Below are 20,614 nucleotides of genomic sequence, written 5' to 3' on the forward strand. Positions count from 1 at the left end.
GAAGGTTTGGGGAGCCCTGCTCCTAAAGAATCATTAGGTGCCATCAAGTCAGTGACAACTCCCGCCGACCACAGAGATGGTGATTGTTCTTTCCATTTGCCTACACCTTATTGCTGGTCATCCTCTTCTTTTTTCCCCTTCAGTTCTTTCAAGTATAATTGTCTTTTCCCCTAAGTTACCTGTTCTCATAATATGTAAAAATATGACATCTTCAGTCTAGTCTTCTGGACGTCTAATGAAAGGTTGGGCTTTATTTGTTGAAGAATCCATTTTTTTGTTTTCCCTCCTGTCCACAATGTCCTTAAAATTGTTCCAACACCAAAGTTCAAGGGTTCACCGTAATGGGAAATTTTTATCTTTTTACAGGTTGATGGAGAATTAATCAATTTGCCATTGTCTCTTGAAGATGACAGAATTGTCGTTAATCAAGAAGGAGTCAATGTTGTCCTACAAACAGACTTTGGCTTGAAGATTCTCTATGACACCATCTATGGGGTGGTCCTAAACGTTCCCAGCTCGTACCGTGGCAAGATGGGTGGCCTCTGTGGCAATTTCAATGGTGACAACAAAGATGAATACCAGCTTCCCAACAGGCAGTTTGTTAAAAATGTGAATGAGTTTGGTGCTTCTTGGAAAACGAGCATCGCCGGTGCTAAGTGCAGCGATGGCTGCGAAGAAGGTGTGTGCCCGGTGTGTACTGATGCTAAGTTGCAGCCCTACAAGGCGACATCCTCGTGCGGCATGATCACAGACCCAGCAGGACCGTTCAAAGCTTGTCACTCCAAGATCAGTCCGAATAATTATTTCCTCCACTGTACCTATGATGCCTGTGCTGTTGAAGGCAAGGACAACATTGTGTGCAAGAGTCTACAGGCCTATGTAGCTGCTTGTCATACCGTTGGTGTCACCATCAGCTCTTGGAGAACTCCCGTATTCTGTCGTAAGTACCAGCCAAAAAAATCATTTTATTGAGGTCTAAACATAGGGAACCAATAAGTTCCAACTGATACGAGGGTTGTTATGGTGTAAATGCTTGACAAGCTAATCAAGACCCACTACACCACCATTCCACTCTTCACATACCCACCCCTTATAAACTAACATTAAAGGAAAACATAACACCGATTGGAGTAAAATGGCCAAACACGGCCTTTTATTAACACTTCAACTTCAATACGCAAAAACATTCCTTCAAACAGAAACACATAATCGAAGTTGTTGGTCTTCGAAGGCACCAAACCAGAACCGATATCCACCTGCGGAACCCATATTACACTAGGCCTCCAGCCGCAACGCACCGGGCCGGAGACAAACATACCACCCGCAGTGCAGAACCACCACCTTCCAGTTAAACCTCGGTTAACTGGAATGCCCCCGGGCACACCATACCACCGATGGGTCCCAACCATTATCTTGGTTGAATAAGTGCCACCTCCAAAGACTAACAACCGCCCACAAACCTGAATAAAACCCCCAGGGGAGTGACAAAATACCCACACGAAACAAGGGCGGGCGGGAGGGAAGCTCTCTCTCTGCCTTCTCCAGCGCACTGCTTGAGGACCCTTCCCATCCACACCCCAAGGTGTAGAAGGCCCCACCTTCCACCCCCCCAGCTACCAATCAGGTAATATCCTATTACACTTAACCCACCTCGTACTTTCTTAACCCTTTCCTGACTTTTTTTTTAACCACTCTTGGCCTAGTCATGTCTGCCCTGCGCTATATTCTTTTTCTCTCTTTTCGGGCATCTCTATACTAATACTCGCTCAGAACTGTTTTTGAGTTGACCCTGGCCTACTTGGTTTAAAAAATGCTACAAAGAGTATAATAAAATCTCAATCTTGAGAAATTAAAGTAAGCATTTTTTTGTTTTTCGCAGCCCTGTCTTGCCCGGCAAACAGTCACTATGAACTTTGCACCAGAACCTGTGACCAAGCTTGTTTTGGTCTCTCATCACCAACCAAATGTACAGACAAATGCTTTGAAGGCTGTGAATGTAATGATGGGTTTATCCTGGATGGAGATACTTGTGTTACTATGGACAAATGTGGATGTGTATTCAATGGAAGATACCTAAATGTAAGTAGTGCCAACAATTTCTTTCCCTTTATTTTGCTACTCCATAATCTGTACTGTACACTACACGGCCATTCTTTTTGTGCTCCTACCTATGGGGCCAAATGTTTGTGTCTTCAAATAACTGATTTCAGGGGTTTTCAGTAAAGGGTGCCGTTAATGCTACAGCATAAAAAGTCATTTTTAGATCATCTTTTCCCTTGAATCTTGTGGAAACCATTCTGGAAAATGTTCTTTCCTGTTTCAGAATGACTGTAATGTTCTGTGCAAAGCCACCACCATAAAAGACATGGCTTGGTGCAGAGAAACTCAACTGACCTACACAGAGTCCTGACCTCAACCCTACTGAACAGGTTTAGGATGAACTGGAATGCCATTTGCCAAGTCAGGCCTTCTCGTCCAGAGCTGACCTCACAAATAGGCACAAATTCCTTCAGGCACCCTCCAAAATTTTGTGGAAATCCTAAAAGAGTGGAAAATGGTCAAGCTGAAAAGAGGAGGCCAAATCCATATTAATGCCCATTGTTTTGGAACTAGATATTTAACAAGCACTTCTCCATCAAGATCAATAACACAACCATCAGTCCCTCTCCTCATACCAGGGTGCTAGGTGTAATCCTAGACTCCCATCTGTAGTTCCAGTCCCAAATCCTATCGCTGTCCAAATCTTGTAGACTTCACCTCCGCAACATCTCCAACCTCCGCAACATCTCCAAGATACACCCGTTCCTAACCTCGGAAACCACTAAGCAACTTATTCACTCCCTTGTTATAGCTCCCCTTGACCATTGTAACTCCCTCCTCATTGGCCTACCTCATCGCATGCTATCCCCTCTTCAGTCTATCATGAATGCTGCTGCCAGACTCATCCACCTTGCTAAGCGTTCCATATCTGCCATCCCTCTCTGCCAATCCCTCTACTGACCTCCACTCAGTGTCATCTATCCCTCTCTGCCAATCCCTCCACTGGCCTCCACTCAGTGTCCTCCACCCCTCTCTGCCAATCCCTCCACTGGTCTCCATTCAGTGTCCTCCACCCCTCTCTGCCAATCCCTCCACTAGCCTCCACTCAGTGTCCTCCACCCCTCTCTGCCAATCCCTCCACTGATCTCCATTCAGTGTCCTCCACCCCTCTCTGCCAATCCCTCCTCTGGCCTCCATTCAGTGTCCTCCACCACTCTCTGCCAATCCCTCCACTGATCTCCACTCAGTGTCCTCCACCCCTCTCTGCCAATCCCTCCACTAGCCTCCACTCAGTGTCCTCTGCCCCTCTCTGCCAATCCCTCCACTAGCCTCCACTCAGTGTCCTCCGCCCCTCTCTGCCAATCCCTCCACTGGCTTCCCATTGCCTTAATGTTCCCAGCTGGCCATAGCTGGATCGAAATTCAGCCAGTTACACAGGAACAAGGCGAATTTCCCTCCATGTATGGCCAGCTTAAACCTTTGATCCAACAAGACAACTAGACCATTATTCACCAAACCCAAGATCTCAGACACACAATTTTATCTTTTTACCGTTTAAGGGGTGTTATTTACTTGATTTTTTTTTTTTCCATTTAGGAGGGACAGTCTTTTGTCAGTGCTGACTGCAGTCAACAATGTAAGTGCCAAGCTGGTGGTGTAACCTGCACAGACAATGCATGTGGAGACCAAGAGAACTGTGGCCTGGTGAATGGAGTGCGAGGTTGCTACAAGACACAGAGTGAATGCGTGTTCAGCCTACAGAAGTTCGTCTCATTTGATGGGCTCACAGGAGGACCTATTGGAAATGGTCCCGTAGAATTGACATCTTTATGTAACAGTGATCCGGCTGGATGGTTCAGAGTAATCGCTGACATTCAGGGCTGCCCGGGAGCACAAGCAACCGTTGCCGGGCTCCATGTATTCGTCCGCCAAGGTCTAGTGACCATCTCCAAGAACAAGGAAGTTTGGGTAAGCCACCTATATCTATGGAGAAAATTTGACTGGAAATGTAGATTCCCCTGTTGACCGATCTGCTAGTAAATAATTGATTTAGTGGATTGTGGGTTTTTTTTTTTTTGAGGGTTAAAATTGTGTTGTCACAGTTTGTAACTTAAGTATAACTGCATACAAAATATTTTATAATTTTTTTTAGAGTGGGAGGGGTTAAACCACTTTCAAATTTTCACTTTTATGCTTTTCATGCAGATTTTTTGCATTCTTAGTTAGAATTTGTGTACAGGGGCGGACTGACAACTCATGGGGCCCCCAGGCAATAGGGGATCATGGGGCCCCTGTGCCCTTGCCCAAACTCAAAAAAGCCTATGAAAAAGGTACCAGGGGCATCTCATGGGGCCCCCTACTGACCCGGGGCCCTCGGGCAGTGTCCGAGCTTCCAAATGGTCAGTTCGCCCCTGTTTGTGTATTATTCTGATTATAAATTTTGTTAGCCTTGAAGAAGGGGGGCGTTGCAGCCCCTGAAATGCGTTTTATGAACAATGCAAACCTTGAAATACATTTATAGTCATCTTTTATTTGGTCAAGATCAGAAGCAGGGCCAGGATAAATGGCAAGCAGTATCTGGCTAGCAGACAATACACTGAAGCGAGAGGTATTGGTAAAGGAGGGACTAAATACCCTCCCAGCAGCCAACATCAGGTAGTAGAAATGTGCGTTTTGTTTCAATTTGTTGTTCGAATGAAAATTAAATTTTCAGAGATTTGGATGTATATGAATCTCTGAATGGACATAGTAACGTATGTCAATGAATCCCCAAAAAATTAAATGCATTTGTTTCATTAGTTTCATTTGGATGATGTCATATGATGAGATATTATTATTATTATTATTATTATTATTATTACTACAGGTACTTATATATGCCCATAGGGAAATTAACCCATTTTTTGTTCATTCGTTAATTTCTATGCACCAGTCGATATTGTCCAATCAGCTCATGCCATTTCTCTTGATGGGTTGGACTAGCCTCTGAAAATATTGAATCCTTCCAATTCAAATTTGTCCGATTCAATCATATTTTGAATATATAGCAATCATCCAGAAAAACTGCAACATTTTTAGAATCCACCTAGACCAACGGACTTACAGAACAAATGCTGAGGGTACAAAACAAATTTAGAAAACGAATTGGGTCAACAAAACGAATATAGTGAAAGAAAATTCTTCAATGAAAAAACGCATATGGAACAAAATGAAAATTTCAGGAGTGCACATGTCTAGGTGGAACTGATTACTGAGATCTTCTGGCTGCTGGGAGACACCCACTGGTAGACACAGGAACTGCAACATTCTGCTCTAGGAGGCATAGTGCCACCGGCAGGTGAGCCAGGTCCTGACACCCAGTGGCAATGGTCACCAGAAGAAAGAGTAAGATTAGATCTCCTAGATCTCATCTCTATTCCCTTTTTTATGACAGCTGTAAAATGTTGGAGGCCCCCCTCACTTTCTTTCCAAGTTACAAATCTCCCCAGGACTAAAAGAGAGATTAGGCAGCCCCCAATGGGGACACAGACAGTAATAAAAAAAACAAAAGTTCTATCTGCTCTATCTGTTCTGTTTAAATGGATACAAAATTGAAATTTAAGCAGTGCACATTTCTAGGTGGAACTAATTACTGAGATCTTCTGGCTGCTGGGAGACACCCACTGGTAGACACAGGAACTACAACATTCTGCTCTAGGAGGCATAGTGCCACCGGCAGGTGATTCAGGTCCTGACACCCAGTGGCAATGGTCACCAGAAGAAATAGTAAGATTAGATCTCCCAGATTTCATCTCTATTCAGTTTTTTTTTGACAGCTGTTGGAGCCCCCCCTCACTTTCCTTCCAAGTTACATACCTCCCCAGGACAAAAAGAGAGATTAGGCAGCCCCCAATGGGGACACAGACAGTAATAAAAATTATTTCTAACCAAAGTTCTATCTGCTCTATCTGTTCTGTTTAAATGGATACAAAATTGAAATTTCAGTAGTGCACATGTCTAGGTGGAACTGATTACTGAGATCTTCTGGCTGCTGGGAGACACCCACTGGTAGATACAGGAACTGCAACATTCTGCTCTAGGAGGCATAGTGCCACCGGCAGGTGATCCAGGTCCTGACACCCAGTGGCAATGGTCACCAGAAGAAATAGTAAGGTTAGATCTCTCAGATCTCATCTGTATTCCCTTTTTTTGACAGCTGTAAAATGTTGGAGCCCCCCCTCACTTTCTTTCCAAGTTACAAATCTCCCCAGGACTAAAAGAGCGATTAGGCAACCCCCAATGGGGACACAGACAGTAATAAAAAAAACAAAAGTTCTATCTGCTCTATCTGTTCTGTTTAAATGGGTACAAAATTGAGGTTTCTACTTTAAGCCAACCACTGCAGTGCCGACAATGCCAATGTCTTTGTAAATTTATGAGAGCGTAAATTTTTCTACCCAAATACTCTTTGGTCCTCCTTAAAAAAAACATCTTATTTACAGCTAAAAACAACACGCACACTCCGCTCCTCACAAGACCTCCTTCTCTCTAGTTCCGTGGTCTCCTCCTCCCATGCCCGCCTCCAGGGCTTCTCCAGGGTGTCACCCATCCTCTGGAACTCCCTGCCCCAACCCATCAGATTATCACCTACTCTCCTCTCCTTTAGGCGCACCCTGAAAACCCATCTCTTCAGGGAAGCCTACCCCACCCCCTGCTAGCTTGCCAACCACCTCCACTCTTCCTACCACCCCATCCCCCACAGCTATCTCCTCCTGTACCACCATCCCCTCCCTCCTAGATTGTAAGCTCCAAGGAGCAGGGCCCTCGATCCCCTCATGTATCACATTGTATTGGTATTGTTCTGTCACATGTTCTGTCCCCCTTTGTAATGTACAGCGCTGAGCGAACTATTGGCGCTTTATAAATACTGTATAATAATAATAATAATTTCCTTTCTGATCGCCATTAGAAAATGTTTGGTTGAACATGGTGCCATTTTTCAATTGTCAATGGGCTCGGTCCTGGTAGTCATTGCCACACTGAGGTGTTGCTAAATTGTCCTTCCTTCTCTATAAGGGGTATAGACTCAGCTGCGGTAACATTTTGCTGACACCTTATCTCCTTTCCATTTTCTAGTTCAACGGACTTCCAGCCATTTTGCCCCTCACATCCGATAATTTCTCAGTCTCTGCCAAGGACACCTTAGTTTTCATCCAGATTGGAGAAGACTTGAAGATCGAGTTCAGCAATTCGGGAAGTCTCTCAATCCGTGCCACACAGAACCTGTCGAAGTTGGTTTGCGGAGCGTGTGGAAACTTCAACGGTGACAACACCGATGAACTCAAATCCCCGGCTGGAAAGGTGGTCACCAATCTCAACGAGCTCATAAAATCCTGGTCAGCCCGTGACCTCAACAGCTGGTGAGTGAAACTTTGTGAACCTTTACTTCTTTCTTTCTGAAAACAACCTGAAGTTGCCGTGTTCAAACGTATAAAAAATAAAAAAAGTTTAAAATCACCAGTTTGGTGTTTAAAGTGGAGCTCCAGTCTTCTAGGTGATTTTTTTAAAATAAAAGCACCCCCTCGATTCTTAGTAGTCGTACTATATAATTCGGATATTGTCATAAATGTCCTAAAACTTTATACTTTAAAATTTGTAATTTCTCATTAAAATCTGGTGGAACTTCCCACCCTGTTATTATGACTACCTGTCAATCAACAGACAACCCGGTACCGTCATTAGTTGCCTGAAGACTCCTGGGCAGGGGCGGACTGACAACTCATGGGGCCCCCGGGCAATAGGGGATCATGGGGCCCCTGTGTCCTTGCCCAAACTCAAAAAAGCCTATGAAAAAAAGGTACCAGGGGCATCTCATGGGGCCCCCTACTGACCCCGGGCCCTGGGGCAGTGCCCGAGTTTCCAAATGGTCAGTCCGCCCCTGGGAAGGAGGCTGTATGGGGCCCCGTGATTTCTAACAGCAGCCCTGCTGGGGGCACAAGGTAGGAGGGAGGGGCCAGGAGTGTCATGGATATCTTTGGATCTATGGACTTTTTGGTATAATCCTACGCCCCCGCAGCGCATTCACATGTAGGGTTCTGTTTTAGTTCAGCTGTATCCCTACCTGCACCATTCTTGATAATTCCCTGTGAGAAGAATTTAGATATTATTATTACCGTATATTTTTTTTTGTGCTGAAAAACGGCCCCCTCGGCTTATACTCGAGTCAACGTCTGCCCAGGGGGGGGTGCGAGACTCCGTCAAGGGGGGCGCGTACAGGGGTGGGCAGAGGGCTGCAGTCTCTTACCTGCTCCCACGATGATCCATCCAGGAAGCGCTGCTCCTTCCGTCACTCCGGCCACTCCCTCACTCCTGCCGCTCCTCACCGGTGATTGGCCGCCAGAACTGTAGCTCAGGAAAGGTACACAGGCGGCCAATCACGGGCGAGGAGGCGGAGCCGAGCGGACCCGCGAAAATCGAGTGAGGGAAAGGCCGGTAAGTGTGCAGTGCAGAGGTGCTGCTGCAACCACATATGCTGGCTGCAGCAGCACCATACTGCAACAGGGGTCAGCAAGTGTCATTGGTGTCAGTGGGAGGAATAGTGCCGCATCATTGGTGTCACTGATACTAATGATGGGGCATTATTCCTCCCACTGACACCAACGATGGGGCACTATTCCTCCCACTGACACCAATGATGGGGCACTATTCCTCCCACTGACACCAACGATGGGGCACTATTCCTCCCACTGACACCACTGATGGGGCACTATTCCTCCCACTGATACTAATGGTGGGGCATTATTCCTCCCACTGACACCAACGATGGGGAACTATTCCTCCCACTGATACCAATGGTGGGGCACTATTCCTCCTACTGACACCAACGATGGGGCACTATTCCTCCCACTGATACCAATGATGGGGCACTATTCCTCCCACTGATACCAATGATGGGGCACTATTCCTCCCACTGACACCAATGATGGGACACTATTCCTCCCACTGACACCAATGATGGGGCACTATTCCTCCCACTGACACCAATGATGGGGCACTATTCCTCCCACTGACACCAATGATGGGGCACTATTGCTCCCACTGACACCAATGATGGGGCATTATTCCTCCCACTGATACCAATGATGGGGCACTATTCCTCCCACTGACACCAATGATGGGGCACTATTGCTCCCACTGACACCAATGATGGGGCATTATTCCTCCCACTGATACCAATGATGGGGCACGATTCCTCCCACTGACACCAATGATGGGGCACTATTCCTCCCACTGACACCAATGATGGGGCACTATTGCTCCCACTGACACCAATGATGGGGCATTATTCCTCCCACTGATACCAATGATGGGGCACTATTCCTCCCACTGACACCAATGATGGGGCACTATTCCTCCCACTGACACCAATGATGGGGCACTATTCCTCCCACTGACACCAATGATGGGGCATTATTCCTCCCACTGATACCAATGATGGAGCACTATTCCTCCCACTGACACCAATGATGGGGCACTATTCCTCTCACTGATACCAATGATGGGGCACTATTCCTCTCACTGATACCAATGATGGGGCACTATTCCTCTCACTGACACCAATGATGGGACACTATTCCTCCCACTGATACTAATGATGGGGCACTATTCCTCCCACTTTATTTTTTACATTGACTAGTAGGTGCCTCATTTCCCACCCTCAGCTTATACTCGAGTCAATAGTTTTTCCCAGTTTTTTGTGGTAAAATTAGGTACCTCGGCTTATATTCGGGTCGGCTTATACTCGAGTATATACGGTATTATTATTATACAATTCAATACTTTTTTTTTTTAATCTCTTGCAGCAACGCCTGAAACAATACGACGGCGCCGGAGAGATTTAGTATTCGGACAGCAATGGACACAGCTTAAAGGATCTCCATTAATGTGAATCTGCTTTTCCCGGGAATAAATGAAGGCTTTTTTCTTTTTTCTTTTTAAGATACACATATATTCACTTCAGTGAAGACTTCTATACTTCTATCAAACTCTTTCAGATAATTCATGTTTCTTAAAACTGCATTAGCCATTAACACCAACATATATTTTTTATATAAAATAAATACTTCTAGTTTGAACACTTCAGCTGCAACTAAGAACTTTAAACTTCTCAAATTGTAGACTTCTATATAAGCAGGAAACACAGTTTGTTCATTTACAGACTCCATGCCCTTGTATCTTCTGATAGAATACTACAGCTATTCTTTGTAACAGAAATGAGAAAATATATTGTGGATGTGAAACATCTTTAGCCATGTGAAATGTTTTGGTGTTTTTATTCATACTGCCAGCAGGTTGGAAGATGTTCTAGGAAATCCTATATTGCAGATGAAAGAATTCCTTGTTTTGCACCTCCTATAATCTTGCCTGCCCAAGAAATAAAGCATTGAATAGCCGTTTGATGTCCATATCTCCTCATTTGGTAGAAACGTAAAGTTCTATGTACTATGTTAACCGTAGATCAGGGTTTCAAAACCAAGGTTACCTGGAAGCCTAGGGTTCCTCCAACGATTGATAGGGGTTTATTGAACAGTGAGCAATTTCTGCCTCTTGGATAAGTTCCTACTGACACCATTGACCTTTTTTTTAGCTTTCTGTAAGGGGCAATTCTTCCCAATGAGCATGAATGTAAGGAGCATTCTTCTCCCTGACCATCATGCATCATGAATTGTAGATTCTTCTCCCTGACCATCATGCATCATGAATTGTAGATTCTTCTCACTGACCATCATGCATCATGAGTTGTAGATTCTTCTCACTGACCATCATGCATCATGAGTTGTAGATTCTTCTCACTGACCATCATGCATCATGAGTTGTAGATTCTTCTCACTGACCATCATGCATCATGAGTTGTAGATTCTTCTCACTGACCATCATGCATCATGAGTTGCAGATTCCTCTCACTGACCATCATGAGCTGCAGATTCTTCTCACTGACCATCATGAGTTGTAGATTCTTCTCACTGACTAATGAGTTGTAGATATCGTATTTTTTAGTAGGGGTTCTCTAAGACCAGAATAGTTTTTTAAAGGTTCCTCTGTGTTGAAATGTTTGAGAAAGACTAATGAAACTAATGAAACAGTGAGCAATTTCAACCTCTTAGATAAGTTCCCACTGACACCATTGATCTTTTTAGCTATCTGCGAGGGGCAATTCTTCCCAATGAACATGAGTGTAAGGAGCATTCTTCTCACTGACCATCATGCATCATGAGTTGTACATTCTTCTCACTGACCATCATGCATCGTGAGTTGTAGATTCTTTTCACTAACCATCATGCATCATGAGTTGTAGATTCTTCTCACTGACCATCATGCATCATGAGTTGTACATTCTTCTCACTGACCATCATGAGTTGTACATTCTTCTCACTGACCATCATGCATCATGAGTTGTTGATTCTTCTCACTGACCATCATGCATCATGAGTTGTAGATTCTTCTCACTGACCATCATGCATCATGAGTTGTAGATTCTTCTCACTGACCATCATGCATCATAAGTTGTAGATTCTTCTCACTGACCATCATGCATCATGAGTTGTAGATTCTTCTCACTGACCATCATGCATCATGAGTTGTAGATTCTTCTCACTGACCATCATGAGTTGTAGATTCTTCTCACTGACCATCATGAGTTGTAGATTCTTCTCACTGACCATCATGGATCATGAGTTGTAGATTCTTCTCACTGACCATCATGCATCATGAGTTGTAGATTCTTCTCACTGACCATCATGAGTTGTAGATTCTTCTCACTGACCATCGTGAGTTGTAGATTCTTCTCAATGACCATCATGGATCATGAGTTGTAGATTCTTCTCACTGACCATCATGCATCATGAGTTGTAGATTCTTCTCACTGACCATCATGCATCATGAGTTGTTGATTCTTCTCACTGACAATCATGCATCATAAGTTGTAGATTCTTCTCACTGACCATCATGCATCATGAGTTGTAGATTCTTCTCACTGACCATCATGCATCATGAGTTGTAGATTCTTCTCACTGACCATCATGCATCCTGAGTTGTAGATTCTTCTCACTGACTATCATGAGTTGTAGATTCTTCTCACTGACCATCATGAGTTGTAGATTCTTCTCACTGACCATCATGAGTTGTAGATTCTTCTCACTGACCATCATGAGTTGTAGATTCTTCTCACTGACCATCATGCATCATGAGTTGTAGATTCTTCTCACTGACAATTATGCATCATGAGTTGTAGATTCTTCTCACTGACCATCATGAGTTGTAGATTCTTCTCACTGACCATCATGCATCATGAGTTGTAGATTCTTCTCACTGACCATCATGCATTATGAGTTGTAGATTCTTCTTACCGACCATCATGCATCATGAGTTGTTGATTCTTCTCACTGACCATCATGCATCATGAATAGTAGATTCTTCTCACTGACTAATGCATCAAGAGTTGTAGATGTCATATTTTTTAGTAGGGGTTCTCTAAGACCCGAATGGTTTTTTAAAGGTTCCTCTGTGTTGAAATGGTTGAGAAAGACTGTCATAGATGGCAGGCCTGAAACTGAAAATATAGACCAGGGTGCTAAAAAAACCCTTCCAAACGAAAGAGCCAGTTGACTACGAAAAAGATCAGTCTGCCAAACTAGTGTCTTGGAAAGTATATTCGAAATCGGTATAAATTTCAAGTAAACCACATCGATCACCATCCAGACTTTTTATCACTCTTAAGCCCTGATGGAAGAGAACTTTGGAACGCACAAAATTTGTTGGCCTTTTTTTCTACGACATCTCTGGACAATAGGAATGTGTAGATGATAGGAGAGGGTGGACAAGTTTCGACACTGAAGCTTAGCTCATGCATAAGGGCCCAGTATTTAGACAAAGAAGGATGGACAGAGGGGTGAGATCAGGAGACCTAGTTAAGGAAATGTGATGTTCGTTAAGAGCCATGGGATCTAGACCTATCAGTCAATCCACATCTCAGTCCTGACTAAAGCTGACCATGCAATGATCAAAATTAGGATCAGAATACAATGTCCTAATGAGGGTACTTCCCCGTCCAACTCATTTGTGCAGATGGAGGAATCTGTGTATGGCCAGCTTTAGGATAAGCAGATCTGCTCTGGGCTCAGTAATGGTCCTTGCACCCGGGCTCAAACAATGGGCATTAAAGTATTTACATATTATTAACACATAATATGGAGTGATTCATCCTCAAAAAAATCACAGCAGATAGTTTAAAGTTGGAGAGTGGAGTTGTAGTTATAGTACCACTGTTTTGAATTTGAAGATGAATTTCTCCACAGTACAAGCGGTTACAGAAGTCAATCAGAGCTTGCTTGAAAGTTATTTTACTGTTTGTTTAGAAGCAATAAAGAATTTAACGTAGATAGCCTGGTCACAGCTTCTCCTACTATATTCAAGGAGTTCCTTAATTACAATTCTTGGCAAAAATATATGGAACCTGAAACACCATCATCAATTCTTAACGCCCATTTTTAAAATCCATTGAGGTGTAATGGTTTGCTTTGATTTTACACACTTTTGCTATGACCTGTTGTCATGTACCTGGTGCAAGAGGCCAATGGAGAGAGGGCTTCCCTTGCGGCTAAGTTCCAGACTCCCCTGAGAGTGGGACAGCAGGAGTCAGGCCCAAAGTGGCACAGGTCCCCTGTAGGAGTGCTTGTTGGTGGTCCACCCATGGGCACAGCTGATGCACTGATATGTCTGCAGACAGGAGGCGCCTGTGGAAGGTATGCAAGCCCTTCCGGGGAACAGAGGATTACTGGATAGCCAGTTCAAGGTCAGGTACCAGGTGAGAATCAGAGCAGACGTAGTCAGATGGGATAGCCGAGGTCATACACAAAGGAGCAAAGAGGGAATTTCCATTAGCCAAGCTGAGGTCAGATCAGGAGTTAAGCAGAGCAGACAGGTCCAAGAGAAAGCCTTGTCGGTATAAGGAAATCACAGATCACAATAGCACAGGAAACAGGAACAAGGTACTGGGAAGCCACAGATCAACCAGCACCCGAGAGTAGGGCAGGGCTTCTTTATAAAGGCTGTTTGGAGCCAAATTTGAGCCAATGTGAAGTTCTGCGGACATGCAAGGTACTGGCAGGGGTGCCAGGTCTCCTAACACCTCTGCCAAGGACAGAGCCCTGACACCTGTTGACCTGTTGATCCTTCTGAAAACTGCCTGTGTACTGAACTGAAACCTCAATTACTGTTAACAGCTTGTTAGTGGGGCCCAGGCCCAAAGCCAGGGGTGCCCAGTCAGGGTGAGACCACACACACACAGTCCTTATTGTTGTAATTTATCTTGCATATTGTATACAGGGTAGTGGTAAGAGATGAGGACAGTTTCTACAGGCACTGGCATCAGACAATATAAGCAGTTAGTATTTGTACAGTGTCACCAGACTTGAGACAGTATTACAGGAGTACGACTCCCACTGGAGGGGAAGGCACTCTGGTGCTGCTGAGAAGAACCCCACATTGCTGGTCTGGATACTGGAATGTTTCCTCTGCTCAGGCGTTGTCCCTGTGCTGACCATCATGCACTTCCCCCTAACACACAGGGTCTCTGTCCTTGATGTATCACTCACTCCAGGCATGCCCGAATAATGTGGTTACCCTTTTTTTATAAGGTCCCACACCAAGTTGGCCACCGAAGGTCACCAGAGGTTGCAACATTCAGTCAAATGGCTGGTTCCCCGGAGACATCAACGGAGTCCATGAGGACACATTTTCCCCTAACAGACTACACTCCATCTATTGGACCGGGGAAAACCTACACCTGCCTACAGGCTTCCCGGCTCAGGGGAACATCCTAAGGGGACAATGCTGCTCCTCCATAGATACAAGTTACTTACTGGCAGGATCAAAAAGTGAAGATAAATGTAAAAATATCTTGAAAAAAAGCAAACGAATTTGGTCTCCAAGGACATTTAAGCTGCATTACATTACATTTTGTTTTTTTGGTTTAGATGTCCTTTAAATAATGCTTTGGGGAAGTGTGTTTGAAAGCCACCAGTTGGCTGCCAGAATACCTGCGCACTGCACAATTACTTCATTGAAGGAGTGTGACTAGTGGTGTGCAAATAGGACAAAATATGATTTACTGGTGATTTGGTGGAACAGAACAAGATACTCACCAGGACTGCGTGTCACAAACTGGAGTCCATATCTACAGAAAGATATCTACAGAAAGACAGAAACAGTCCAGAAGATTACAGGAGGCTACATGGAGACCTGGTTGTCCCAAATGTGCTCCGGGCACACTGGAGTCACAGGATGGCACAGGATGCTCTGGGGTCACTGAGTGACAAGGGATGCTCTGGGGTCACTGGGTGGTCCAGGATGCTTTGGGATTTACTTAAAGAAAGGGGCACACAAGGATCACAGATGTCAATCTAGCAGGATCACCAGAAACATTTACAATCTGTGGCAGGCGTCTCCATTACCATGTCAACCCACCCTCAATCCACCATACAAGGAGTGGACACAATGCAGATCTCTTCATACAAATGTTTTCTAGCTGATACTTGTGTGCAATGGCCCTTAGAAAAGTCCATACCTTTGAGCAACACCTCAAAGCTCCTCTACATTGGACATAGATCTAGCCAATTAAATACTCTGGAGGTTTGTTCTTGCCCCTCCCCCTTTCTTCTGATAAGTTATCTTGATACCCTTGTTTCAGTAGAATTTCTGGCAGAAATCTCTGCGTGGTTGGGAGATTTTAATTGGGTGCACTGCAAATAAATATTCATATTTGCTTCTGGACTAAATTTATTATTTCATTGTAATATGAATCAAGATAGGGACCAGCATGGAAGATACACTATATTGCCAAAAGTATTGGTCAGCCGCCCTTTCCACGCACATAAACTTTAATGGCCTCCCAGTCTTAGTCCGTAGGGTTCAATATTGAGTTGGCCCCGCCCTTTCCATGCACATGAACTTTAATGGCCTCCCAGTCTTAGTCCGTAGGGTTCAATATTGAGTTGGCCCCGCCCTTTCCATGCACATGACCTTTAATGGCCTCCCAGTCTTAGTCCGTAGGGTTCAATATTGAGTTGGCCCCGCCCTTTCCACACACATGACCTTTAATGGCCCCCCAGTCTTAGCCCGTAGGGTTCAATATTGAGTTGGCCCCGCCCTTTGCAGCTATAGCAGCTTCAACTCTTCTGGGAAGGCCGTCCACAAGGTTTAGGAGGGTGTCTATGGGAAGGTTGGACCATTCATCCAGAAGCACATTTGTCAGGTCAGGCACTGATGTCGGGGGAGGAGGCCTGGCTCGCAGTCTCCGCTTTAATTCATCCCAAAGGTGTTCTATGGGGTTGAGGTCAGAACTCTGTGCAGGACAGTCAAGTTCCTCCACCCCAAACTGGCTCCTCCACGTCTTTATGGACCTTGCTTTGTGCACTGGTGCGCAGTCATGTTGGAACAGGAAGGGGCCATCCCCAAACTCCTCCCACAAAGTTGGGAGCATGAAATTGTCCAAAATGTCTTGGTATGCTGATGTCTTAAGAGTTCCATGCACTGGAACTAGGGGGCCAAGCCCAAACCCTGAAAAACACTTCACACCATAATCCCCCCTCCACCAAACTTTACACTTGGCACAATGCAGGCAGGCAAGCACCGTTCTCCTGGCAACCACCAAACCTAGACACGTTGGATTGCCAGACAGAGAAGCATGATTGGTCACTCCAGAGAACACATCTCCTCTACTCTAGAGTCTAGTGGTGGCATGCTTTACACCACGGCATCTGACGCTTTGCATTGCACTTGGTGATGGAAGGCTTGGATGCAGCTGCTCGGCCATGGAAACCCATTCCATGAAGCTCTCTACGCACTGTTGTTGGGCTCATCTGAAGGCCACACCAAGTTTGGAGGTCTTTAGCTATTGACTCTGCAGACAGTTGGTGACTTCTGCGCACTGTGCGCTTCAGCATGCGCTGACCCCGCCCTGTCATGTGACGTGGCCTACCACTTGGTGGCTGAGTTGCTGTTGTTGGGAGAGGTGTCCCAATACTCTTGGCCATATAGTGTATATGTCAAGCTCATCCTATACATTACTATCTGACCACACAATCTCCTTTATATCCACCGAAAACAATATCGCGCCCAACTGGAATCAGATTGAATAGCTTAAGAAGGTCCTAATATTACATAGATTAGGAAAATCTAACATTAATTCAGTGTTTCTCAACTCCAGTCCACATGGACCCCCAACAGGTCATGTTTTCAGGATTTCCATTATTTTGCACAGGTGATTTGATCAGTTTCACTGCCTTAGTAATTACCACAGCTGTTTCATCTGAGGGAAATCCTGAAAACATGACCTGTTGGGGGTCCATGAGGACTGGAGTTGAGAAACACTGATGTATGGGGAGCTTTATTTTATTCAACGCTGGATGTCTCTTTGGAAAAGTTTATCTTTAAAAGGGATTTTTTTAAATTTGTATAAACACGTCTTATATTCTATGTAGTTGAGCAGACCAATCCTAAAAGTCCATCATCTTCGCTATATTAAAACTCTCAATCACTGGCTGAGTATGCAGCTGGCCCTCCATGGGACTGAGACGGTTAATACGACCGCTGGCATTAATTAGAGATCTCTTATATACTCCCCAATGAAGCTTTCCCAGCATAGCTAGGAAGTCTCCTGTCTACACAGATCTCTGGAGGACATTCGATTGGTTCTGTGGGATGTTGGCAAGTGCTGCTTACAGCTAAGGTAATGTACCTGCCCCCCCCCCCCCCAAAAAAAAAAAAAAAAAACACTTTTGTGCTTTATTTTTAAATGTTTTGGAGTTTAGTTCACCTTCCTTGTGTAAAGGAAAGCGTGGAACCATTTTGTTCACTGGTGCTAGGCTAGGACTTTTCCTACTGAGAAATGTGAAAAAATATATTTTTTAAATATTTGGCAAATTAGTGCATCTTTATGTTGCAGATTTTGTAATTGTTTATTGGTAGCATTTTTTGATTGTCTGGTGTGTGGGGTTTTTTTTTTTTTTTTTTTTCCCTGCAATTTAAAATAAAAAAAGGGGGGGGGGGGTGACAAATAATTGGGTGATGTGTGGTTGTCTGGGTTTTTTTTTTTTTTTTTTTCCCCATTTAAATTGCAAAAAAAGTGGGGGAGGGGTATGTAGCTGGCTTATAGCTGAGAAGGAGAGTATTTAGCAAAGCATTGTGAAAGTGGTATAATATTTTGAAGGGGGAGAACAAAAATTACATTTAAACTGCAGGAAAAAGGTTGGGTTAATATTAAAATCTGAATTTTGTGTTCAAGTCTGGAAACTAAAAGAGCATTTTTAGCTCCTAGTTTGGATAAAAGAGAATTCATAAACTGCAACATTAAAAAAAAAAAACTTTTTTTTTTTTAAAAATTGAATTTCACAATGTTCCCCAGCTCTTCAAACACCATATAATTACATTTTAAATAAGTGTATTATATAATTCATTTTCACTCTTTATTGGTGGCTTGGGGTTTCCTCTGTTGGAACTCTGCAGTTAAGGCTTTTCCCTGAGCAGTTATAAGGTAGATCTGGAGATTAAACCTGTCAAATGCTCCAACACAACGTGGTGGTCCCTTTACATTGTGGATTTTGACTCCCAGCTGTGTTCTGCCCTATATTACAATGAAGTCAATGGGTCCTCTGCACTTTGCAGCTTATGCCAGTGTTTAAGGAGCTTAGCACCCTAGTATATAACTTTTCAGCAGTGCTGTATGATTTATGTTCTCTTGTGACACAAGTCCTAGGATGAGAAGCAGAGACTTCCCTTAGTCAGGAGAATGTTGGCTTTCCTGTGTATCTGAATACTATTCACCTCCATTCTATTAAGTATGGGCAGCAATGTTTCTGAGTAGTTTGTATAAGACTTATGGAAGCAGGACTCTAGTCCCCCCCCCCCCCATCTCTAGTCTTTCCAACCCCCCCCCCCCATCTCTAGTCTTTCCAACCCCCCCCCCATCTCTAGTCTTTCCAACCCCCCCCCATCTCTAGTCTTTCCAACCCCCCCCCATCTCTAGTCTTTCCAACCCCCCCCCATCTCTAGTCTTTCCAACCCCCCCCCCCATCTCTAGTCTTTCCAACCCCCCCCCCATCTCTAGTCTTTCCAACCCCTCCCCCCATCTCTAGTCTTTCCAACCCCCCCCCCATCTCTAGTCTTTCCAACCCCCCCCCCATCTCTAGTCTTTCCAACCCCCCCCCCATCTCTAGTCTTTCCAACCCCCCCCCCATCTCTAGTCTTTCCAACCCCCCCCCCCATCTCTAGTCTTTCCAACCCCCCCCCCATCTCTAGTCTTTCCAACCCCCCCCCCATCTCTAGTCTTTCCAACCCCCCCCCCCATCTCTAGTCTTTCCAACCCCCCCCCCCCATCTCTAGTCTTTCCAACCCCCCCCCCCCCATCTCTAGTCTTTCCAACCCCTCCCCCCCCACCTCTAGTCTTTCCAACCCCTCCCCCCCCACCTCTAGTCTTTCCAACCCCTCCCCCCCCACCTCTAGTCTTTCCAACCCCTCCCCCCCCACCTCTAGTCTTTCCAACCCCTCCCCCCCCACCTCTAGTCTTTCCAACCCCTCCCCCCCCACCTCTAGTCTTTCCAACCCCTCCCCCCCCACCTCTAGTCTTTCCAACCCCTCCCCCCCCACCTCTAGTCTTTCCAACCCCTCCCCCCCCACCTCTAGTCTTTCCAACCCCTCCCCCCCCACCTCTAGTCTTTCCAACCCCTCCCCCCCCACCTCTAGTCTTTCCAACCCCTCCCCCCCCACCTCTAGTCTTTCCAACCCCTCCCCCCCCACCTCTAGTCTTTCCAACCCCTCCCCCCCCACCTCTAGTCTTTCCAACCCCTCCCCCCCCACCTCTAGTCTTTCCAACCCCTCCCCCCCCACCTCTAGTCTTTCCAACCCCTCCCCCCCCACCTCTAGTCTTTCCAACCCCTCCCCCCCCACCTCTAGTCTTTCCAACCCCTCCCCCCCCACCTCTAGTCTTTCCAACCCCTCCCCCCCCACCTCTAGTCTTTCCAACCCCTCCCCCCCCACCTCTAGTCTTTCCAACACCCCCCCCCCCCATCTCTAGTCTTTCCAACACCCCCCCCCCCATCTCTAGTCTTTCCAACACCCCCCCCCCCATCTCTAGTCTTTCCAACACCCCCCCCCCCATCTCTAGTCTTTCCAACACCCCCCCCCCCCATCTCTAGTCTTTCCAACACCCCCCCCCCCATCTCTAGTCTTTCCAACACCCCCCCCCCCCATCTCTAGTCTTTCCAACACCCCCCCCCCCATCTCTAGTCTTTCCAACCCCCCCCCCCATCTCTAGTCTTTCCAACCCCCCCCCCATCTCTAGTCTTTCCAACCCCCCCCCCCATCTCTAGTCTTTCCAACCCCCCCCCCATCTCTAGTCTTTCCAACCCCCCCCCCATCTCTAGTCTCTTTTGTTCCTATTATTGAGCTAATCTGTCGCTATAGTCACTTTGTAGTTTGTATAGCCAATACTTGGATTTTTTTTTTTTTTTTTTTTTGATAGTGTGGTTCCTTCTGGGCA

At 45.4% G+C, this 20,614-nt stretch overlaps 1 protein-coding gene across 1 annotated transcript in view; it reads left to right on the forward strand.

Annotated features, from left to right (window-relative positions):
- LOC149438478 (IgGFc-binding protein-like) overlaps positions 1-10,472 on the forward strand; it is a 63,707-nt gene extending 53,235 nt beyond the window's left edge. The window contains exons 17-21 of the mRNA XM_089659816.1: positions 367-940; positions 1,880-2,079; positions 3,637-4,008; positions 7,156-7,439; positions 9,882-10,472. Of these exons, the coding sequence (XP_089515942.1) occupies positions 367-940; positions 1,880-2,079; positions 3,637-4,008; positions 7,156-7,439; positions 9,882-9,891 (1,440 nt within the window). The 3' untranslated portion in view covers positions 9,892-10,472. The remainder of the gene's footprint in view (positions 1-366; positions 941-1,879; positions 2,080-3,636; positions 4,009-7,155; positions 7,440-9,881) is intronic.
- The last annotated feature ends 10,142 nt before the right edge of the window (positions 10,473-20,614 follow it).

The sequence above is a fragment of the Staurois parvus genome, unplaced genomic scaffold (genome assembly GCF_062004578.1).
Source record: "Staurois parvus isolate SC_StPar_1 unplaced genomic scaffold, SC_StPar_1.0 ptg001191l, whole genome shotgun sequence".
NCBI classification, from domain to species: Eukaryota; Metazoa; Chordata; class Amphibia; order Anura; family Ranidae; genus Staurois; species Staurois parvus.